Raw genomic sequence first — 23176 nt, 5'->3', positions numbered from 1 at the left:
TTCCGCTGATGTCCATCACGCATGTGCTGTGCAAAAGGGAAATCCCCTGGCACGCAACAGAAAACAGGGAACTTATGAACAAAAAAAAACACGATCGCTCAGTGCTGTGAATTTTGAGTTCACACCGTTGCCGCTCCAATCCAATCTTTCTCTTATCTCGAAGAACTTTATATCACTGGAAAGCTGAGCTCAATACCTTCCCAGCGGTGTATTTATTGTCGCGATAGACTTATTTTTGACGGAGTAACGAAACTTTGTACACTGAACTATGCACTGCAATGTACTGCACAAATCTCATGACGTCTAGAGACGTCATTAGTCGTTTGGCGTACAGCGCGCATGACATCTTTAGACGTCATTAGCACGGAAAGGGTTAAGGTTCAAACCGGCCTAAATGGTAATATTGATGATGGGTGACCTTTGTTACTAGTATGTGGCCTGCAAAGCACTCCATTAGCCTTTGAGCTGGTCACCTGACTCTAGGTTACAAGCTCCACCGCAATGTTCCTACACGCGACTGTCTGGGTGTAATTGTAACCGCATTAGTAGCCTATTTGCAGATGTGTCTTACCATATACAAGTATAGTGCCCGCATCACCTCTTCAGTAGCCCCTGCTACATACGTCCTACTATGTGGCAGTCTGCGAGTAATCAATTTACCCACAGGGAGTCTTAATCTATCCCCAAACTTGTCTTGGATGACTGTGTTTGCAGTTTTCTCACAATCGAACTTTGTAGGCTGAAGACACTGCTCTCAACTTGCGATTGCAATAATCGCTCAAGGAATGGGACCTATATTCGTTGAGTTATAGCGCTCAACGAACGCGCATATCGCCATACGCTCAAAGACTTTTCCGCAGTGCATTGGCTCTTGATTTTATGTATGATGACTGGCGCTCTAGTTTATTGATTGCCTTGTAGCAGTAGCTTTCCCGGAGGCTATATACCGTGGAATATTTATAAAGATTGGTTGCCTGATTCACGGGCCTTTCTGGATGGCGTTTTTTTACTGAAATTTGACAGTTTTCCCTTGTTGAAAGAACCCCAGCAGCAGTACCCTGCCAAAGAGATAAACAAGACGCCTTGCAAAATGACTCCTGACTACAACATCATACATCCACATGCACACTTGCCTAGACAAAGACAGATTGGGGAATGTCATTACAACTAACATCACTAGGTAGTTCTAGAACAACCTGCATGTCTGCAAGTGACAAGGTGTGTGGGTATGTGTGATGTACTAAGTATGCAGGTGCATCACAACACAATGCTTGCAATCCACTTCTCGCTCATTTCCTTCTTACAGTGGTACATGTACTATGTTGTGCAGTGCACATAACAGACTTACTGAATCCTATCCCCAGTCAAGTTCGTGTACCAGAAAGCAGTTATCTAGGTTTGCCAGTGCTGAACACACTTTACAGTTCTATATCATCACTGCTATATCACTAGTAGAGGATGGCTGGCTTTGATGTAGATCAGTCCAACCTTTCAACCTAGGTCCAACAGATGGTGACTTTGCCAAAAAGTGATTCTTTTCACTCACAAAGCGACTGTTCAGTACATGGGGTAGTGGTCTACCAGAGCAATCACACTCACCACCGTGGTGGTTTTCCAGAAATGAGTAGAAGCAAAAAACCACACTCGCAGCCACATAATAGATAAATAGCCGAAAAACATCTAAATCCATCAAAGAACCGCCAGCAAGCGGGAGAAAAGGCCGTGAAATCAAGTGAAACAGCATGGCCAGTGGTGAGCATGGGTGACTGGGCAGCAGGGGAGCGCCTGAAAAACAATGACTCCCTACATTCCTAGCCGCGACCGCTCAACCGGGCTAGAGGAAAAACACGCCTTTCGGCCAAAAAACCTTTCTACTTCATTAATTCCTGCCCCGCTGCCAGTCAGACCCAAGAATAGAGATAGCAAGAAATGGTATGTAATAACCGGTGTATGTCATAATCATAAGCCACACACATAGGCATAGATTGTCAAGAAGAACAGCGGACGACTCCCATGAAACCAGGGTGGGTGGGCGGGCAACTTCAACTACCACGAGGAAAAACAAAGACCACGATGGCAGGTTCAATGGAGTTGCGCAGAACAAGAGCAAATGCACGAAAATATTTGTGAGTGAAAAATACGTTTTTTGCACTCTTTCGCTACGCTCAGCCGTGAAAAAACAAAACTTTTCACTCACAAAGCGACTGTTCAGTACATGGGGTAGTGGTCTACCAGAGCAATCACACTCACGATGTAAAGGATAGTGAGGCCGATAGGAGAGCAGCACACATAGATTTGGACAAGGAAAACGAGCAGTGTGGCGCATGGCGCCAGTGTGCCAAAGTCTTGGGCACTGTGACCACCATCTGTGGCCAAGTGTATAGTTACTATGAACATTATGGAGACCCGGCCAGACTTGCCCTGGGATGCTCACTAGTAGGCCAGGTTGGGTCCGGTGGCAAACCGGGCGAGCACACATCAGCCAGGATACCATGATCAGCAGTGCACTCCGAGCAGACAATATCTCTGCGAAATGCCCGAAAGTTCCCCTGCTAGGTTGCGAGTGCTACATCATGGAGTAGTACTGCCAGTAAATTCAATGTGAGGTGCTGTACTTCCGTGATTGGGCTGGACGTCCGTTCAGTTCCTGCAAGAGAAGGAATCCTGTATCGGATGCACACGTCCGCCCCTCACACACTTACTGCACACTCATGCACCCTTACGCACATTCACTGTACCCACACGTACTGTACACACACACACACACACATCCTGTACACCCACGTACTGCCCGTGCACGTACACTCCTCCGCGTGCCCCGACAAAAAACGGGGTGAAAAGCCGGTACCGAGACATAAAAAACCCACATACCTCTATGTAACTCTCACTCTCTCTCTCTCTCTCTCTCTCTCTCTCTCTCTCTCTCGGTTTCAACATGTCTGTAATCATTCATAACCACATGATCGTTCATCAAGTCATACACCATCATGTGTCATCACTGACCATCGGGCTCTCTCTCATCATGGCATCTAGCCATACACAACCATGTGTCATCACTGACCATCGGGCTTCTCCCTCATCATGGCATCAAGCCATACACAACCATGTGTCATCACCGCCCATCGGGCTTCTCCCTCATCATGGCATCAAGCCATACACAGCCATGTGCCATCACTGCCCATCGGGCTTCTCCCTCATCATGGCATCAAGCCATACACAACCATGTGTCATCACTGCCCATCGGGCTTCTCCCTCATCATGGCACCAAGCCATACTCATCACTGCCCATCGGGCTTCTCCCTCCCCCTCATCATGGCATCTAGCCATACACAACCATGTGCCATCACGGCCCATCGGGCTTCTCCCTCATTATGGCATCAAGCCATACACAATCTTGTGTCCTCACTGCCCATTGGGCTTCTCCGTGAGTATGGCATCAAGCCCTACGCAATCATGTGTCATCACTGCCCATCGGGCTTCTTACTCACTCCATCATCACTCACATACACACTAAATAATGGCAAGCCGGGTTACCCATTTATACACCACACAAGGCCGTTCCCAATCGCTTGCATCATGTCCAGTCGTGGGTGATCCGGTGTCTGTTCCACGGCCTAGGTACTGGCTTGGTACTGAAAGGACAGCAAGAGGAAAACATATAAATACTTCATTAAGATTCAACACCGACAACATAAGGACGGCATGCACAAGCGAGATCAAGATACGTAAAGCTTTAGCCAGTTGACTTGGCCTGGCAGCTGACTGGGGTGTCTCGCACACCTTACACAATCAAAGTGGTGGCTTAACTTTTATGAATTGGTTTGGCGTTACAACAGTGGAGTTGTGCAGTGTGCCATCATGTTACCTCACCTCGCGAGGATTACGCGCTACCTGCCGCTTTAGTTATCGCTCCGTCTGGAACGTACCCTGATATTGAGCGTGTTCGGGAACCCTAGTCTTACTCTCTGGACGAAGGAAACCTGGACAGTATTGCTTCCCACCCCTGGTCAACATCGCATGTCCCCCTGCGGTTGCTGTCCCATTATCTGTTGTGTTGTTGTCGCTTGCTGCAATAGCCCATGACTATTGTCGTACTTGTTTGCACTCATACAATCCCAGGCTGTACTTTGGAACTGTTTCCATTGCCCATGTACTCCTTATTCTTTGCTTGCTTTTATGCTGAGAGAACATATGCTGGCTCCCTGTACTGCTTAGCCGTGTACTCATTCGGTAGAAATGTGTGAATAATACTACTAATATCTGACGTGAGTGAGGTGGATGGGCACCTCGGGAACACAAGTTTGAAGTCAGCAAGCTGTCAACTTTTGCGTGAATTTCTTCCGGAACCATGTCTGGTGGGCCCCACCCGTGAAAAAACAAACAAACATTTGTCTCGTCCTGCCGGCCAATTGTCCCCCCTTGTGTGTCCGATGGCTGCGGACGTCGAAATCTGTTACACCCCGATTACACCTGGCCGGAAATCTACTAGCATTTTGCACGATGTTTGACTTGGACAACATTTACTGCCCTGCCATTGTTGCCCGATTTTTGTACTCAGACTGACAAACTAACTACTCTTGTTGTTCATGGTTGCCTCTACAAACACGATACAGTCATGTACATCGCTCTGCACATCCATAACATTCTGATGGTCCCGTGACATTGATCATGCACCCTGTGTAGGGCCTAGAGCGGTACGAACTGGGCGTTTGTTTGCTCCCTTGAATACGACGGCATGTACACCCCTTTCGATCGTGTCAACTACATGATTATGTACTTCTTAAATTATCGAAAAAACATCCACAGGCTCAAGTACTGATACTTATCTTTTCTCTCCGGTCCATGTGCGGTCCGAAAACTGGCTGGCTGTCCCAATGAACTCCGGTTGGTGTTGTCAACAGACAGCTACGACCTTGCTGCCCTTCGCCACGATATCAGACAACTACTTCAGTATGACTGCGGTGTCACCTCTGCCAGGAGCTTCGCCACCATTTGGGACACGATGTTGTGATCGACAGCGCTCATCACCGACTCCGTAGACTCTCGATCTCATCACTGCGCCCACGGAAAACTCTCAATGACTCGCTGAAGCCTTTGAGGAGTATGGTTGCGGTACAGGCAGGTGTCGACTCGACATGTCGGAACTGAGCGACCAATTGTTTTGTCAACTAAATTTTACTTCCACAATCTTTGCTGGTCGTCCGAAACGCCCTGATTTGTGTAGCTGTCAACGCGGTGACTCTGCCTGGTACCAAACTTGCTTGTGTGTGGCGGATTACGCTCAGCTCGTTTTAGCTGTTTCCGCCTTTCGCAGATCGATCTGCAGCTCCCAAAAAAGTCAGGTTACTGGTACCGTCCATGATCAGCTTGCAGGCCCAATCAGGCGATGTGGACCTTTTGTAGGCTGGACCGATTCATTATAGACGGTGCACGGCACTGTCGTTTCTTTCTCCTGGACTATTACACTGTAGATCTACTCTGAAAAAATAATAAGATGAGTTGTGGTGTTGTGTGGCTGCGAGTGGAAACTAAAAACTGGAGCACTTGAAAACTTCAACTACCACGAGGAAAAACAAAGACCACGATGGCAGGTTCAATGGAGTTGCGCAGAACAAGAGCAAATGCACGAAAATATTTGTGAGTGAAAAATACGTTTTTTGCACTCTTTCGCTACGCTCAGCCGTGAAAAAACAAAACTTTAGTTTTCAAAGATACCATGTTGATAAATACATATTTAACAGAAGAAGATGATGAGTTCCCTGTCCCAGTATTTACCTACACACCATGCAATCCCAGTATTTACCTATACACCATGCAATCCCAGTATTTACCTATACACCATGCAATCCCAGTATTTACCTACACATCATGCAATCCCAGTATTTACCTACACACCATGCAATCCCAGTATTTACCTATACACCATGCAATCCCAGCATTTACCTACACACCATGCAATCCCAGTATTTACCTACACACCATGCAATCCCAGTATTTACCTATACACCATGCAATCCCAGTATTTACCTATACACCATGCAATCCCAGTATTTACCTACACACCATGCAATCCCAGTATTTACCTATACACCATGCAATCCCAGTATTTACCTACACACCATGCAATCCCAGTATTTACCTATACACCATGCAATCCCAGTATTTACCTATACACCATGCAATCCCAGTATTTACCTACACACCATGCAATCCCAGTATTTACCTACACACCATGCAATCCCAGTATTTACCTATACACCATGCAATCCCAGTATTTACCTATACACCATGCAATCCCAGTATTTACCTACACACCATGCAATCCCAGCATTTACCTACACACCATGCAATCCCAGTATTTACCTACACACCATGCAATCCCAGTATTTACCTATACACCATGCAATCCCAGTATTTACCTATACACCATGCAATCCCAGTATTTACCTACACACCATGCAATCCCAGTATTTACCTATACACCATGCAATCCCAGTATTTACCTATACACCATGCAATCCCAGTATTTACCTATACACCATGCAATCCCAGTATTTACCTACACACCATGCAATCCCAGTATTTACCTATGCACCATGCAATCCCAGTATTTACCTATACACCATGCAATCCCAGTATTTACCTACACACCATGCAATCCCAGTATTTACCTACACACCATGCAATCCCAGTATTTACCTATACACCATGCAATCCCAGTATTTACCTATACACCATGCAATCCCAGTATTTACCTACACACCATCCAATCCTAGTATTTACCTACACACCATGCAATCCCAGTATTTACCTACACACCATGCAATCCCAGTATTTACCTATACACCATGCAATCCCAGTATTTACCTATACACCATGCAATCCCAGTATTTACCTACACACCATGCAATCCCAGTATTTACCTACACACCATGCAATCCCAGTATTTACCTACACACAATGCAATCCCAGTATTTACCTACACACCATGCAATCCCAGTATTTACCTATACACCATGCAATCCCAGTATTTACCTACACACCATGCAATCCCAGTATTTACCTACACACCATGCAATCCCAGTATTTACCTACACACCATGCAATCCCAGTATTTACCTATACACCATGTAATCCCAGTATTTACTTATACACCATGCAATCCCAGTATTTACCTACACACCATCCAATCCTAGTATTTACCTACACACCATGCAATCCCAGTATTTACCTACACACCATGCAATCCTAGTATTTACCTATACACCATGCAATCCCAGTATTTACCTACACACCATGCAATCCCAGTATTTACCTACACACTATGCAATCCTAGTATTTACCTATACACCATTCAATCTTATCATGTACAAGTAGACATTGCTTTTCATGTGCTTATGTTTGTACTGTAGCAATGGAAGCAGCGTCTGAAGAGGAGAGAAAGGACAAGTATTTACCACCAAATTTGGCTAATGTGGACAGTGATCACTACTACTCAACCAATGCGCCTCACCCAGATCTGGTGAGAGCATGTGAAGATGACGATGTGGAACAAATCCGACAAACCGTGAATATCGGCACTCCAACCGAACCTGTGATTAGACCGGATCTCTTGGAACAAGTGCCGGAGCCATACTTTAGCGTTCCTTTTTTTGTTAGAAGAATTCCCATGACAATCATGGTAAGTCAGAAGTATCTCCTCCATCCCCCAAGTGAATGCTGCTTTGCCAGTGTGGCACCAAAGCAATTTTCACCTCTCAAACTACAACTTGCAATTATTTTCAACAACTGTTAGCGGTACATTAGTTTAGGGCTGCAACGGGTAGGGGTTTTGTCGGGTAACGGGTCCAGGTATTTTATCCGGGTAGCGCGGGTACCCTATCAGGTATTTTTGACACAGTTTGTACTGTGAGTGTGCACTTGCGCTACATAGAAATTGTACAGTAGCATGTACATGTAGCCATGCTATTTACATGCACCGTTGCAAAAACACTGTACTCCAACCACCTAACCGATTTCTCAGGAGGAAAATGGATACCCTACTACTTCCTCCGGAATCAAAAACTTCGTGACTTTTTGACATTACTTTTCAAGGAGTTACTGAGCTCAACAAAAGTGTTCTTTTGGAAGAGAAACACTTCAACACATTCAATCGACATATCTACAATATCTACAGGATAGATCAGTGGGAGTAGAGTGTCAGTCTGGGTCGCCATCGCTCAACTCATCACCGCTGAAACCGTTCCAAGTGGCAGGTCGATTAACGGGATGTCGTATGTCACGAAACTTCTCTGCGTCTCTGATCTTCTTCGCTGTTACCTGGATGCCTTCTCCAACTATTTGCTTTCACCCAGATAGCAACCGGTTTGTACATGGGGTAGTGGTCTATCCGAGAATGTACTCAAGAGTAGTGGTCTACCCGAGAATGTACTTGGGTAGTGGTCTACCAGAGAATGTACGTGGGTAGTGGTCTACCAGAGAATGTACGTAGGTAGTGGTCTACCAGAGAATGTACGTGGGTAGTGGTCTACCAGAGAATGTACGTGTGTAGTGGTCTACCAGAGAATGTACGTGGGAAGTGGTCTACCAGAGAACATACTTTGGTAGTGGTCTACCAGAGAATGTACTTGGGTAGTGGTCTACCAGAGAATGTACGTGGGTAGTGGTCTACCAGAGAATGTACGTGGGTAGTGGTCTACCTGGGAATGCACATGGGTAGTGGTCTACCAGAGAATTCACTCCGTGTACCGTATTTCACACTCGCAGCCACACGCTAGCAAAACAAAAAAGGCAAGAAAGTAATAAAGAGCAAGCCTGCCAGCAAGAGAGATGTCAGTGCAAGACACGGGCAGAGCAATGGCACGGTGTGGGTAACTGGGTAGCAGGGTAGCACCTGAAAATCCGACTCCCTAAATTTCCAGCCATGACCGCTGCACCGGGCTGGCGGAAAACTCGCCTTGCCGCCAAAAAACTCTTCTAGTAATATGGGACCTGCCGCACTGCCAGTCACAACCAAAAAGCCGAAGATAAGCAAGTGGAAGAAAGCAATAATACAAAAAAAACGCTGAGCCCCTCGGAAGAGAAACACAGCATGCCACATGCCATGGAAAACCAGAAAACAGCGGACAAAACAAGCAAAACCGTACAGGACCCAAGGGTGGATGGGCGGCCATGCCACTAGCTCTGCTTTAAAGCAGGCATGTGAAGACAGTAGTAACACACAGTTTCTATCACTCACCATACCAGCCAGCCCTGCTCTTCATTCCAATATGCCATGTATTCACATGCCCATCAATGTTGTCAGCTTTACTAGACTGCTCACTGATCATTTAGGCAAGGCATTCTCCACATTCGTGAGCAGGGGCTTATAATCTGGATTCCGCATAGCCTTAGGCTTCATGGGTCGCCGTCGGACTGTGAAGGACCCAAATCTTCGCTCATGTGTCGAACATTCCTTGTACATGCTGGAGTATCTAGTATTCACACGCCCACTGAATTCGTCCGCTTTACTACACTGCTCACTGATCAGCCAGACAAGGCATTCTCTTCCTGCGTGAGCAGGGACTTACAAGCTGGATTCCCCATAGGCTTCACGGGTCGTCGTCAGACTGTGATGGACGCTAATCTTCCCTTATGTACTGAACATCCCGTGTACATAACAGAGTATCTGGCAACATCCTGTGCACAAGGAGAGACCTGCGGCCCATATTTCATCCCTCCATTTCCATCCTTCGAGTACTTGGGCATTGGCATGGCGCCCAAGAAGAATAGTAAACTACGCATTTCCACCATTTATCAGCTCCCGTTGGCAAAAGTGTTAACGATGGCATTGATCCGTCCGCGCTTAGCCTGTCTTATATTCGGATTGACGACGCAGTGCAAACAATCATGGCCTACGGGTAGGGTGCATTGCTGACACAGCTGGGCATCCGCAATGCATTCCTAATTCCGCTCATCCCTGTGCACCCGCCGGACTGGTCTCTGCTTGGTATTCAGTTATTATTATTATTTGTTATTATTATTGTAGAAAGGAAAAGGACATATGGATACGAGTTAAGAGTAACTCTCCATCACTGTAACTGGATACTATATACAGTCAGAAAGTGCAATAACTAGGCACAAGACTGACAAGAGTACTGAGACATTCGACGTCCTTACACCTAGCTTCAACACATCTCCGTAGCGCTAACCGACAGCCTTCCAACTTGGAAGGTTCAAGGTTATGAAAAGACCAAAGAGGGGAAGGCAAGCGCTTTGTCAAATATCGTTATGATCTCGTCGTCGTCCAGTAACAATCGACATTCTTTGTTCCGTTGGGACTGTAGCTTTTGCTCGTTTTCGTTGCGCTTGCCTTCCCCTCTTTGGGCTTTCCATAACCTTGAACCTTCCAAGTTGGAAGGCTGTCGGTTAGCGCTACGGAGATGTGTTGAAGCTAGGTGTCAGGACGTGGAATGTCTCAGTACTCTTGTCAGTTTTGTGCCTAGTTATTGCACTTTCTGAATGTATAGTATCCAGTTACAGTGATGGATAGTTAACTTGTATCCATATGTCCTTTTCCTTTCTACATTTATTTATGGCTAAACTTCCGAGTTTCAAATTATTATTATTATTATTATTTGAAAATAGGACGGAGGCAGAAAATATTACAAAAAAAGTATTGTCTACGCATGCATCTACGCAAGAGTCACCACCAGCCAATTAGGACATGTGTCAAAGTATTGAACGTTTTCGTTCCCTTCTTGTCAAAATACTACAGGGAATGATGGAAATAAGCTAAAAGACTACAACTATAAGGAAAAGAAGTTCAGAAATATATCACTCCAATTATGTGTAGAAGTGACACGAAAAAAAAAAATAGATGTGAAGAATCAAGAAAACAGCATGCAAATCCAATAAGTGACAAAAACGTAGTGACAAGAAAAAGAGAGAAACATCAAGAGATCTATTTCGCACCTTCACGACGAACAGTGCCAAACAACTGTAAAGACAACACATTCTCCTTCTGAACACAAAGCTCAGGGTCTAACTTACGTATGTACAAAGCTTCCAACACGGCAAGATGTAACAAAGACCTACCACGCGACAAAACAGAGAATACATCATCGGAGTACCACTCACGACAACTGGCACTGCCCGACAGGTGACACTTGATTGCCGAGGTACCGTTTCCCTGACCCGACGACTTGACTCTCTTTTTCTTGTCACTACGTTTTTGTCACTTATTGGATTTGCATGCTGTTTTCTTGATTCTTCACATCAATTTTTTTTTCGTGTCACTTCTACACATAATTGGAGTGATATATTTCTGAACTTCTTTTCCTTATAGTTGTAGTCTTTTAGCTTATTTCCATCATTCCCTGTAGTATTTTGACAAGAAGGGAACGAAAACGTTCAATACTTTGACACATGTCCTAATTGGCTGGTGGTGACTCTTGCGTAGATGCATGCGTAGACAATACTTTTTTTGTATTATTATTATTATTATTATTTTGTTTGTTCGCGTTTGCATCAACCTGCATAAAGCAGGTATATAGCCTTCGCTTAAGCTGCCATAAAAAAGAAACCTCATCCTAAGCGAGAAGACTAGCGGAAAAGATAACGATAACGAGATACAGAATGCAAAGAAATCCAATGAGTTAAACGGGTATTCAGTGGCAAGGAAAATTTTACTTTGATCGAGTGCTGCTGCCGTACGGCCTACGCTCCAGCCCACACAACGCAAAATCGACCACTTCTTGGGAAACCCTCCTTTGCGTCAAGCTTCGTCGCACCAGGCAGAACATTTGCACGGCACTTATTGCGTATCAATAAGAGGTTAGCCGATCGCCGATGCTCTGTCTCGTTTCAACCTGCAAGCATTCCGTCAGCTGGCGCCATCGGCACGGCAAGCCCCAGACACTACAATCCGCTTCCCACTGCTGGACTGATGCGGAAGGTTGCCGACCTGGAAGCCATGGCAATCGCCCTGACAGCATGGCAAACATACACCACTTGGAAAAGGTAATTAATGCAATTATGCGCGTAGTGGACATGGACGCCCCTGGCGGCTACAGACATAATGCTCAGCTGCTTCGCAGCACACTTCCCGCAACCGGCGGAACTACGGACAATTCATGTGTATATGGCTGCAGTGTGCAACACGAATCTTGAAGCCACTCCACAACCTTGCCCGATTGCGCCATCCTGACATATTTGACTGCCTATCTATCTGATGGCAATGACACACTCTTCCGCTACCACTCTGGGAGACTGCTGACTAGGCTAGATCGAGTTGCTGTGCCTTTCCGAGGCATCGAGAGGTAGTTTCGAGAGGACGCTAGTAGTCGTACCGCCATGCATATTGAGATGAGAGGTGCCAGGATGGATTCGCTTGGTCCTGATCATTCCAACAAGCCCAGGAGGACGAAAATCCATCAAGGTGAACTGAACTTAGAGAAAAATATTGTTCGGACCTTTGCGCGAAAACGATACCAGGAGAGTCAGTGCGCTGGAAAGACAGTTTGCTGGAGTAAACGGGGCCAGCACGGAAAGGGTTAATCAGGGCAATGGGCCGATGGAGGAGCAACAGTGTCCTGCGCTACATCAGGACGACCGACACAGACATGGCGCAGCTGATCCAAAAGCTACGAGATGTACAAGCGCATTGCACAACACAATGAGGTATGTAAGAACCCGCCATAGGGGCACACACATCACACTCAGGCATGTGCTCATACAATTGCTTAGACCAGCTGCCGATTGCTTGGAACAGCATGGCAATTTCCTCTGCTAAGGTCATGCTGACAGACTGCGCTGATAGCAACAGCAGCGTCATTCACATACGTGCATTTCAATATGTCACAACTTCGCATGGAGATTGGGCAAACATGGGCAAGCTATCTCCTCTCATCTGGCAATCTACCACTGCCTTTGGCCATCACACTCATACGCCCACACTCCTGCCCCCTAACGGGCATCGCATTTTGTGCGTGAGCGGTCCGCACTTCGTGCGTGGACTATCACACATTATGAGCCGTCTACACTCCGCCCATTTCATGGGCTGCACCTCGTGCGTAGAATATCATACATACCATCATACATGGGCTGCATCTCGTGAGCGGATGATCCTACATATGAGTATCACATGCCAGATTCGGTTGCCCTGCACTCCATTAATCCTCCACACGTTGTGTGTTCTCCACTGGTCTGCAATAGTGAGTGCATGCGTGTTAACAGGGAACAAAACAAGCAAAAACGTCCCTGACCCAAGGGAGGGAGGGTGGGTGGGAAAATTCGAGGCTAAAACGTGGAACACAGGACCATGATGGCAGATGAGAGAGAGAGAGAGAGAGAGAGAGAGAGAGAGAGTGAGTGAGATAGAGAAGGGGAGGGAGGGAGGGAGCGAGGGAGGGAGGGAGGGAAGGAGAGAGAGAGAGAGAGAGAGAGAGAGAGAGAGAGAGAGCTGCGCAGTGGAAGAGCAACAGTGCATAACAGAAAATGGTGAGTTAAAAATAGGTTTTTACACTCTTTTGCTATGCTCAACCCTGAAAAGCAACATTTTTTCATTCACATAGCAACCGGTTTGTTCATGGGGTAGTGGTCTATCAGAGAGTGTACTCACGAAGCAAAGGATAGTCAGGCGGAAGTAATGTGTGTGGATACAGAAAGAAAGTTGTGCTGTGAGTCCGCGATATACTTATCCTTGGAGGACGCGGACCTCCAACCACCGTGCCATTGTAGCAGTCTGTCCACAATGCCCGAGTTAGCTGCGGCCGTCGCACCACCTGATCGGAGGCTGAGGAGATGTATGGTGTCGGGTCAGTCTGGGTGCGGCCCACAGCCAACTTGAGGATTCCCGTGGCTCTGCTGTAGCTCATGGTGCTGCGCACGCCTGGCCCAGAGCCTGCGGAGGTTACTTTCCCCAGTACATGTTGGCCGGGTGAATGTCCTCCTTGATGGAGAAATCTCTCTGTTATGCAGACCGGACATGGCATTGAGCCGGTGAATTTGCGAGCGACCAGAATCACGTCCCCTACTTCAGTTAGTTGTTTTTGCGACTTGGCAGGTGCAAGGACATAGGGGTCGGGGTAGAATCCAGCGAGGACACCACGAGACGATGCAAGTCCCAGGGCAGTAAGGCAAAGAACCTTAGACAAATCATGGTCATACATTGCAGATCCCCCTGTTACGCATCTGGTTGGGCCAGGGTGGACATCAGCTGACGGAACAAGGACTGTGAGATCAGAGTGCAGCGGGAGACGGGACAAGCACAGATACCGCGAGCGGCGACTTGCAGTTACGTGATGACTGGTTCCGCGATCGGATCTGGGTGACCAGCCTTACGGTGCAACCAACATAGAGCCACGCAGCCTTGTCAGACAGGGGCAAACATAGCGGCTTGTTGGATGAAACTCGCTAGGTATAACTACACGTGTACTGTGCGAGCTGGGAAAGGGGTGAATCCGGCCCCAGAAGCTCACGTACGCCAGCGACCGAATGCTTGCAGATATGCCCTGCCTCTAGATGGTGCCACGTCACTCAGCAGGACGAATGGTAGAACGTCGACCAGGTGCTGAACGACTGGATTATGTATGGATGCTAGTTCCGTCCAGAAGGGGGAGGACGCTGAACAAGGCACATGCAAAACGCACGCACACACACACACACCCAGGCACAGGAAAATGACACACGGGGGATCAGGTATATACAGACTTTGTGTTGCTCCTGTTAGTTTTGTCGGTGTTCTGTCCATGTATCGGAGGTTCCAGACTCACCCACAGGGTGCAATTTCCAGGGGTCTGACCTTCCTCTGTGTAATATCAAGATTAGATAAACAAGAGTGTGCAACTCCTGGATGCGTTCGCCGACGGCGGAATTTTTTGTTGACGTAATTTTTTCTACGACGCATGCGCTGCGAGTCTTTTGGAAAGTTTTGCCTCGTGCACTTGGCCGGGCTTTATATTACAAGGTCGGTGTCCAGCATGTGCTCTCACACTGCTCTGCGGCAAAATGCGCGCTTTTCTGGAAAAAGGTGACGTCAATAAAAAGATTCCGCCGTGGGACAGGGTATCTGCAGAGTGTGCAGGAGAGATCCGAAGTTGCACAGTCTTGTTTATCTACTCTTGGTAAGATGCTTGTTGTGTACAATATGCACCGTGTGAATTGAGTAGGGGACTGGGGGTGACAACCGCTGCACCGTCCGACCCAGGCGTCATGTTAACACGGCCTCACGCCTCATACCGTCATGCATACAGGCAAGCTGAGTTAACCATTGTCAACATCACTGCCCTTTGGGCTTCTCCCTCATCATCACTGCCCATCGGGTATCTCCCTCCATCATCATCACTGCTCATCGGTCATCTCACTTCACATGGGTAAGGGTAAGTTCATTGAATTGGCAATTCACACGGAAAAAACACTCTATACTAAAAAACGACAGGAACAGAACAGCATAGGCAGCAAGCACAAGAAAAACACACCAAGAGACAACACAAGGCAGCCTGTCAGAGGGCGGACTACACATGGGAGGGTGGGGGCAAGGTGATTAAAAAGCAACTCAACTCAACTCTAAAATGAAAGTTGGCCGAATGCTTATTGAGGAAGCGGAGGTCTATAATCAACCTCAAGTTTTCATTGCTTTTAGGGACCACGCCCAACGGGATAATTACATTGTTAGCATTTTCTCCCACAGCCCCCGAACGCAACAACAGAAGGATTAGGTCAGACTCAACACTGGAGTGATTATTAGAAGATTTAGGTCACGCCCGGAACTGGGGCGGGGCGGGGCGGGGAGACAACACACAAAAAAAATAGACATAAGGAACAATACATAAAACAAAATCTGAGGCACCAATATTTCCCCAAAATGCAAGGGGGTGTAATAACCGCACATGAACGTTACTGTCACAAGCACTTATCTCGTCAGACTCCAGCCAGTCTGGGAACTCATGCTCCGTCCATCCGTGGACGAGCTCCAGCAGTGGTTTGTGGTTGCTGAGTTCAGTGTGGTTGGCGACTACTGCCTCGGCCGAACTGGGAGCAATGCCTACTGACGGGACCCAACCTGCTGGCAGGTCCAGCAATGCGGGCTGCTGCCAGGGGTTCGGCCATCGTTGTCAAACAGTCCGTGGCCTGATGGCCTTCGCTCGAATTGGGCGTTGTTGCCAATGTTGGATGCACGAACATTCCTGCCTAGGTGTGGCATCTCAGGTTGGAACCGCTCCCTGGGTTGTAATTGCCTGAGCCGACGACCTGTGGAGGCTGCATTAGCGAGTCTTTCGTCGTCTGCAAGGCTGTCACCTACGCTGCCCTCCGCGTAGACTCTCACTGTTTCCCAGTCAAAGGAAACGGCTATTTCGAGTTGTTTCTGCCTTTTTCAGGAGGAGCTAGATGAACCACGGCTCCATGGTTGCGAGTGGACATTGGCATGTTGAAGTATTATTATTTGATTTTTTAGTGCATGCAAATGTGCATGACTACAAGGTAGACTATGTACACACACGACCCAAAGTATGTATAGCAGTCCAGACATCGACTTCAGAGTCAGAAGCAGCCTGCAGCACTTGGTGACGACGTTGTCTTCTACATTGTATCTCCGATTCGCAATCGGTCCTGAAACAGCATCAGCTCCGCCACTGCGTCGCTCATTGACAGACGTTTTCAAGGACTTCGGTGAGAGCTGCTCGTCAGACTCGTTTGCCAGCGAGGCCAAGATCTGGTCCTGGAGGGGACGTGGCCCCGGACCTGGATCTGATGGGACAATGGCTACGCTGGATCGACTACAGTCAGATTTGATCGACTGGCTTGATGGAGAAAAGCTATTCGATATGCACAATTGTACATGCATACACCCCAGCCCGCAACTAAAATAAAAAAATAAAATAAAATAAACCCGACCGTCCAACCCTGGTACGGATGAGTGAAGTGACCCGAAACAATGAATTAATTTTAGGTGCTTGCCTGACGCAAATAGAATACAATTAAAACAAGCAAACAAGCAGCTCAACCGAGTTGAATTTGAATTTGCTAATCATTGCCAGGGACCCTCCGTGAGCAGTAACATATCTCTCTAGGATACGGCTGCAAAGGTAGCTCCACGCCCCGCGGTTCTGGGCGATGCTCCTCAGCTCCTCAAGATCCGCCGAGGTCTTGAGGGTCCTCCCAACCAGCTCGAGATCGTGTCTGAGCACGACCGGCAGAGTTGTGCCCCGCCTGCCCCTCAAGGTAGGCTCAGTGGATGGCTTGAAGTAGGAGCACATTGATAGGTTCGTCGGTGGACTCTGGTCCAGCCGCAGCACGTGCCCAAACAGACGCCAGCGGGCTCTCAGGACCGAGGTACCAAGTGGTGTTGAGTTTGTCCTCTTGCATAGGGTGCTATTCTTGATTTTAGCTGGGTACCGTATGCCAATAACCTTCGGCATTTGTTGTCTATGGAACGCATCAACTCTATGCATAGCGGTGCCAGTGAGGCCCCAAGTCCCATTGTTGTAGCACAGGACTGGTAAGATGAATGTTTTTGTATAGCCGTACTCTCAGCGATTCGTTTAAAATGGAACCACATATCCATAATGCCCAGAGTCGGTGCAGGGCAGCCTCACTCGTTGGCACCGTGCCGCGATCCATCTGTAGAACCAAACTACATTATTTAGCCACCCGCACTAGTACCAAGTGTTACCTGCACTGGGGACAGAGGTAACTGCAGTTGGATCCCGGGACGGATACCTTGATGCCATCAATCCTTTTCGTCACCTTGTCCTCCCCCACTTACTGAGGTGTGGTGAGCCCATAAGTTGGATACTTTCAAGTCCACGCTAGTTTGCGGATTTCAGGGGTGTAGGCCGTTGGGCGGTTCAATAGCTAATTGAGTCATCTTTCCAAGATTCCTTTGGAGTTTCTCTCCCCTCCCCGGTGAGACTCACGTGACCAGTTTTGGCAGTGAGCAATTAAAAGTGTGCGTGTGTGTGTGTGTGTGTGTGTGTGTGTGTGTGTGTGTGTGTGCGCGCGCGCGTGCACATGTGTATGCGGGAGTGTGCGTACATACTTGGATGGGTATGTGCGTATTTGAGTGTGCTAGCCTGTGTGTGTTTCATTGTGTGTGTGTGTGTGTGTGTGTGTCTGTGTGTAAAAGTGGAGAAAGAAAATGAAAAATAGGGATTCACTGGCCAGAAAAGCCACTTCAATCAGCTGTGCGGTGGACACCAGGCTAAAATTAGTAGCGGTTAAATCATCCTTGCAAGCTGTTGAATGTTGTAATCCTAGCTCAATTTGCTATGTCTAACATATCTGGTAGCTATCATCGCTTCCGTGATGATGGGCATGTCTGAGTTCTGAGTGTGTTTGTGTGTGTGTGTGTGTTTGTGTATGTATGTGTGTGCGTGCGTGTATGTGCGAGCATGCAAATGTCTGTGTGTTTGTGTTTGTCTGTGTTATTTTGTGTGTTTGGGTGTACGTGTGTTTGAACATGCTAGCATGTGTGTATCTTTATCTGTTGTTTTGTTTTTTGTGTGTGTTTGGTATGTGTATGTTTGTGTATATGTGTGTATGTATCTGTATGTGTGTTTTTGTGTGTGTGCTGTGTGTGCGCACGCGCCTGTGTGAGTGTTTATGTGCATACGTGCGTGCAAAATATGTGTTTTAATGGTGTGTGTGTGTGTGTGTGTGTGTGTGTGTGTGTGTGTGTGTGTGTGTGTGTGTGTGTGTGTGTGCGTGTGTGTGCGTGTGTGTGTGTGTGCGTGTGCGTGTGCGTGTGTGTGTGTGTGTGAGCATGTCAGCGTGTGCGTATGTGCATGTATGTACGTACTGTGCTTGTTTGTGCGTGTGTGCGCATTTGCGCTTGCATACTCAGGCTCTTCTGATGCTGGCAGCATGCTACTATGGCAGCATTCATTGTGTCCAGTTTTTACTGTGGTGTGATCCGTCGCTCTTGCACGACAAAGTTATGGTCAATCTCTATAATGTGCCACGACAGGTGAGTACTGGTCAAAGTGCTCGGCGTGAAACTGTGTGTTCTGATCACTGGTTTATTTATTCTGATAAACTGAGCACGTGCTCATACAGCGTCACTTTGCTGTCAAAGATGTTCCTAGAAAATTGAATGTTCCTCTCTTTGTAAATGTGGTGAACATTGCGCCTCAAAGCCATAATAGAGTAAAACCTGTAACTAAAGACCGGCACCGTGACTAACAGCCAGCCTGCTGCTACACACCACTTCGCCAGGCACGGACGGTCTCATATACAAAAATGCACTGTGATAAGCGACTACCTGCTGAACGCATCCAGCGGCCGCCTTTTCTTGTCCCAAAGTCGATTTTTGACATGTAACTAGCGACAGCAGTGCAGGAAATCAAAGGTTGTTCGAAGCTGTTTCTTCGAAATTTTGATGATTTTCTGTCCTGAGTGGACTCTTTCGATACTACAGCTGCACGAATTAACGCAATCTCATTTTGACTATGGGCAGAACTGCACATGGCATAGTTTCAAGTGCTCTCATGAGCAAACATGAAAGGAAATGTCTTGAAGAGCACCTGCTCGAACCTGGTCCATGATCGATGCTACTTCTCAAAGGAGAAATAGCATTGCGCAAGTGGTGGGATATTGTATTAGCTACATTTTGACATACATATCAGAGATGTGATCCATATAGGGTCGCGCGAGGCAAACTTCTAACTAAAGACCACCTGCCACTAAAGACCGTTTCTTCTTGCTCCAAGGGGTGGTCCTTAGTTACAGGTTTACTGTCTACACGGTATACTTTAGTAGAGCTACAACATAACCACTGGCCAGTGGGTATACTTTAGTAGAGCTACAACATAACCACTGGCCAGTGGGTATACTTTAGTAGAGCTACAACATAACCACTGGCCAGTGGGTATACTTTAGTAGAGCTACAACATAACCACTGGCCAGTGGGTATACTTTAGTAGAGCTACAACATAACCACTGGCCAGTGGGTATACTTTAGTAGAGCTACAACATAACCACTGGCCAGTGGGTATACTTTAGTAGAGCTACAACATAACCACTGGCCAGTGGGTATACTTTAGTAGAGCTACAACATAACCACTGGCCAGTGGGTATACTTTAGTAGAGGTACAACATAACCACTGGCCAGTGGGTATACTTTAGTAGAGGTACAAGATAACCACTGGCCAGTGGGTATACTTTAGTAGAGGTACAAGATAACCACTGACCAGTGGGTATACTTGAGTAGAGCTACAACATAACCACTGGCCAGTGGGTATACTTTAGTAGAGCTACAACATAACCACTGGCCAGTGGGTATACTTTAGTAGAGCTACAACATAACCACTGGCCAGTGGGTATACTTTAGTAGAGCTACAACATAACCACTGGCCAGTGGGTATACTTTAGTAGAGCTACAACATAACCACTGGCCAGTGGGTATACTTTAGTAGAGCTACAACATAACCACTGGCCAGTGGGTATACTTTAGTAGAGGTACAACATAACCACTGGCCAGTGGGTATACTTTAGTAGAGCTACAACATAACCACTGGCCAGTGGGTATACTTTAGTAGAGCTACAACATAACCACTGGCCAGTGGGTATACTTTAGTAGAGCTACAACATAACCACTGGCCAGTGGGTATACTTTAGTAGAGGTACAACATAACCACTGGCCAGTGGGTATACTTTAGTAGAGCTACAACATAACCACTGGCCAGTGGGTATACTTTAGTAGAGCTACAACATAACCACTGGCCAGTGGGTATACTTTAGTAGAGCTACAACATAACCACTGGCCAGTGGGTATACTTTAGTAGAGCTACAACATAACCACTGGCCAGTGGGTATACTTTAGTAGAGCTACAACATAACCACTGGCCAGTGGGTATACTTTAGTAGAGCTACAACATAACCACTGGCCAGTGGGTATACTTTAGTAGAGCTACAACATAACCACTGGCCAGTGGGTATACTTTAGTAGAGCTACAACATAACCACTGACCAGTGGGTATACTTTAGTAGAGCTACAACATAACCACTGGTCAGTGGGTATACTTTAGTAGAGCTACAAGATAACCACTGGCCAGTGGGTATACTTTAGTAGAGGTACAACATAACCACTGGCCAGTGGGTATACTTAAGTAGAGCTACAACATAACCACTGGCCAGTGGGTATACTTTAGTAGAGCTACAACATAACCACTGGCCAGTGGGTATACTTTAGTAGAGCTACAACATAACCACTGGCCGTGGGTATACTTTAGTAGAGCTACAACATAACCACTGGCCAGTGGGTATACTTTAGTAGAGGTACAACATAACCACTGGCCAGTGGGTATACTTTAGTAGAGGTGAACGGTAAGGGAAAAGGTACTGTAGTTCCTCCAAGGGTACACAACCCCCAAGAGTGTGCTACTGCAGTTTTGTTGTAACACGTTATGAGATGGCAGGATTTCACATCACATGACGAGCTTGCACACAGTATGTTCACACTGTGCATGATAGAAAGAGGGTTGAATGCAACCCTGTTTTGGATTCAACTCTCCTGTGGTCACTTTGCACTGCTTGCCAGCGTAACTTTTTGAATCACGTGTGATGTGAAGTTCTGGCGTAGCAGCACTCGATAAAGGTTGTGTGGGCAGTTGCACACTCTTGGGGTTATGTACTCTTTGTATCACTAATCTGCGGTTATGAGTTCTGCACATGGGGACCACTGGTCCAAGTGTTTTTTTGTGGATTTCATGTCAAGTTCCAGCCAGTAACGTTATTTACTATGTCCCTGTCCTCTACCACACACACACTAAGATGAGATATGCTCTGTTTTTGGAAACAAGTTATTTGCACTTTGATTACATGTGTATGGTACTATGCTACAATAGAAAGGAAAAATCTGGAACTTGTATGCTTTGCAGGCGATTCTAAGAATGTGTATGTGTATGTTTGTTTGTTTGTTGCTATGGTGACCCAATAGTACTGCCGCCCAGTATCACTTCTACATGTCTGCGCGTTCCGTGGACATACAGCACTGTGTGGGCTGCTGATAACAAATGGTGTCGATGTTAATGTCCGAGATAAGGTGAGCTTTGGAGGTGGAATGCACCAATCAAATGCGCTTTGCAACAAACTCTTGTGACATCAAGTATTTGTCAAAGACACAAAACCCAAAAAAATGTCCTCATGTGCTGAATATTGATGTGCGGATGTGTACATAGTGCACGGCATCATGTATGCCAGGGCCGTAGCTACCATATATTTGACAGGTCCGGAGGGACATTTTTTACCTTAAAATGATTATGACCGAGTCAAGTTACTACAATGTACCAGTACATGTAGTGCACCTCTACAGGTTATACAATTACATCGTCAGTTGAAATACTTTTGGCGAAGTCACAGATTCGTGAGTGATCGTGGCACAGCGCCGCATATTGTACATATTCGAAAATCTGCTGATTTGCGCTCGTATACTAGTGTGTCCATTCGAAAATCTCTATGAAATTATTTGTATAACCCCTTGATGTATGCGAATTCTCATACTTTGGAGAAAGATGATTGATACGGCTTTATGTGGATTGATACAACGTCTTCAGGCTGTGAAGTCCACTGAATGACCTCTCCGATGTGGCGTTCGTGGCTGGAAGAATAAGCAGTAGGTGAAACAACCAGCAGGCAGGCAATGACTTGTACATCTGGTGCAAAGTGAGCAGCTCAGCTCCTTACAACTGACAGCCTGTTTGGGCGCGTTCCTGTCACTCGAGTTGAACCCCCTTTGAAACCTTGAGTTGAACCTTGGTGTAAAAATGTTGTAGCCTGCAGGCACGATGACCAGGTGACTGGTGTACGCACAAGCACGTGACCACTTACTCACCCGTGTTTGATTGGGGAATAAGGGCCAAACGCTGCATCGCAGCCTCCTTGGAACAATACTTATCGACTCAGTATCCAAAAGACTACAACATATGGGCCAATAGCTTTCATCCGTGCTTTCATAAGAACAAAATGGCGCTTTTAGTGACATTGTGCATACAAATCCCCCTCTATGAAATAGTGGTTGCGACTTCGGCGATGATTGTTTAGGAAATGGATTGCTCCCACACCGGAGTCAAGTGTCAAGTCAAGTTGGCGGAATAGTGCATGCTCCAGTGTGGGGGCAAACCCTTTCCTAAATCCTCCTCGGATAGGGTCACCCAGTTTCGGTGGAAGAGCGGGATTTCGATTGGGGATAAAGGAGGAA

The 23176-nt window shown here is 46.8% G+C and overlaps 1 protein-coding gene and 1 long non-coding RNA gene across 2 annotated transcripts in view; both read left to right on the top strand.

Moving 5' to 3' along the window:
• Window positions 1-19121, top strand: part of LOC135827034 (uncharacterized) — a 42893-nt gene extending 23772 nt beyond the window's left edge. Inside the window, exons 3-5 of the mRNA XM_065339556.1 lie at window positions 7413-7681; window positions 18824-18946; window positions 19116-19121. Of these exons, the coding sequence (XP_065195628.1) occupies window positions 7413-7681; window positions 18824-18946; window positions 19116-19121 (398 nt within the window). The remainder of the gene's footprint in view (window positions 1-7412; window positions 7682-18823; window positions 18947-19115) is intronic.
• Window positions 19122-21914: 2793 nt separating this feature from the next.
• The window catches only part of LOC135827619 (uncharacterized), a 49175-nt gene continuing 47913 nt past the window's right edge, over window positions 21915-23176 (top strand). Inside the window, exon 1 of the long non-coding RNA XR_010555517.1 lies at window positions 21915-22021. This is a non-coding gene — a long non-coding RNA (uncharacterized LOC135827619). The remainder of the gene's footprint in view (window positions 22022-23176) is intronic.

This window comes from Sycon ciliatum, chromosome 11, assembly GCF_964019385.1.
Source record: "Sycon ciliatum chromosome 11, ocSycCili1.1, whole genome shotgun sequence".
NCBI classification, from domain to species: Eukaryota; Metazoa; Porifera; class Calcarea; order Leucosolenida; family Sycettidae; genus Sycon; species Sycon ciliatum.
Note: the sequence above shows the minus strand (reverse complement) of the source record. Positions and strands in the feature narration are given on the sequence as shown.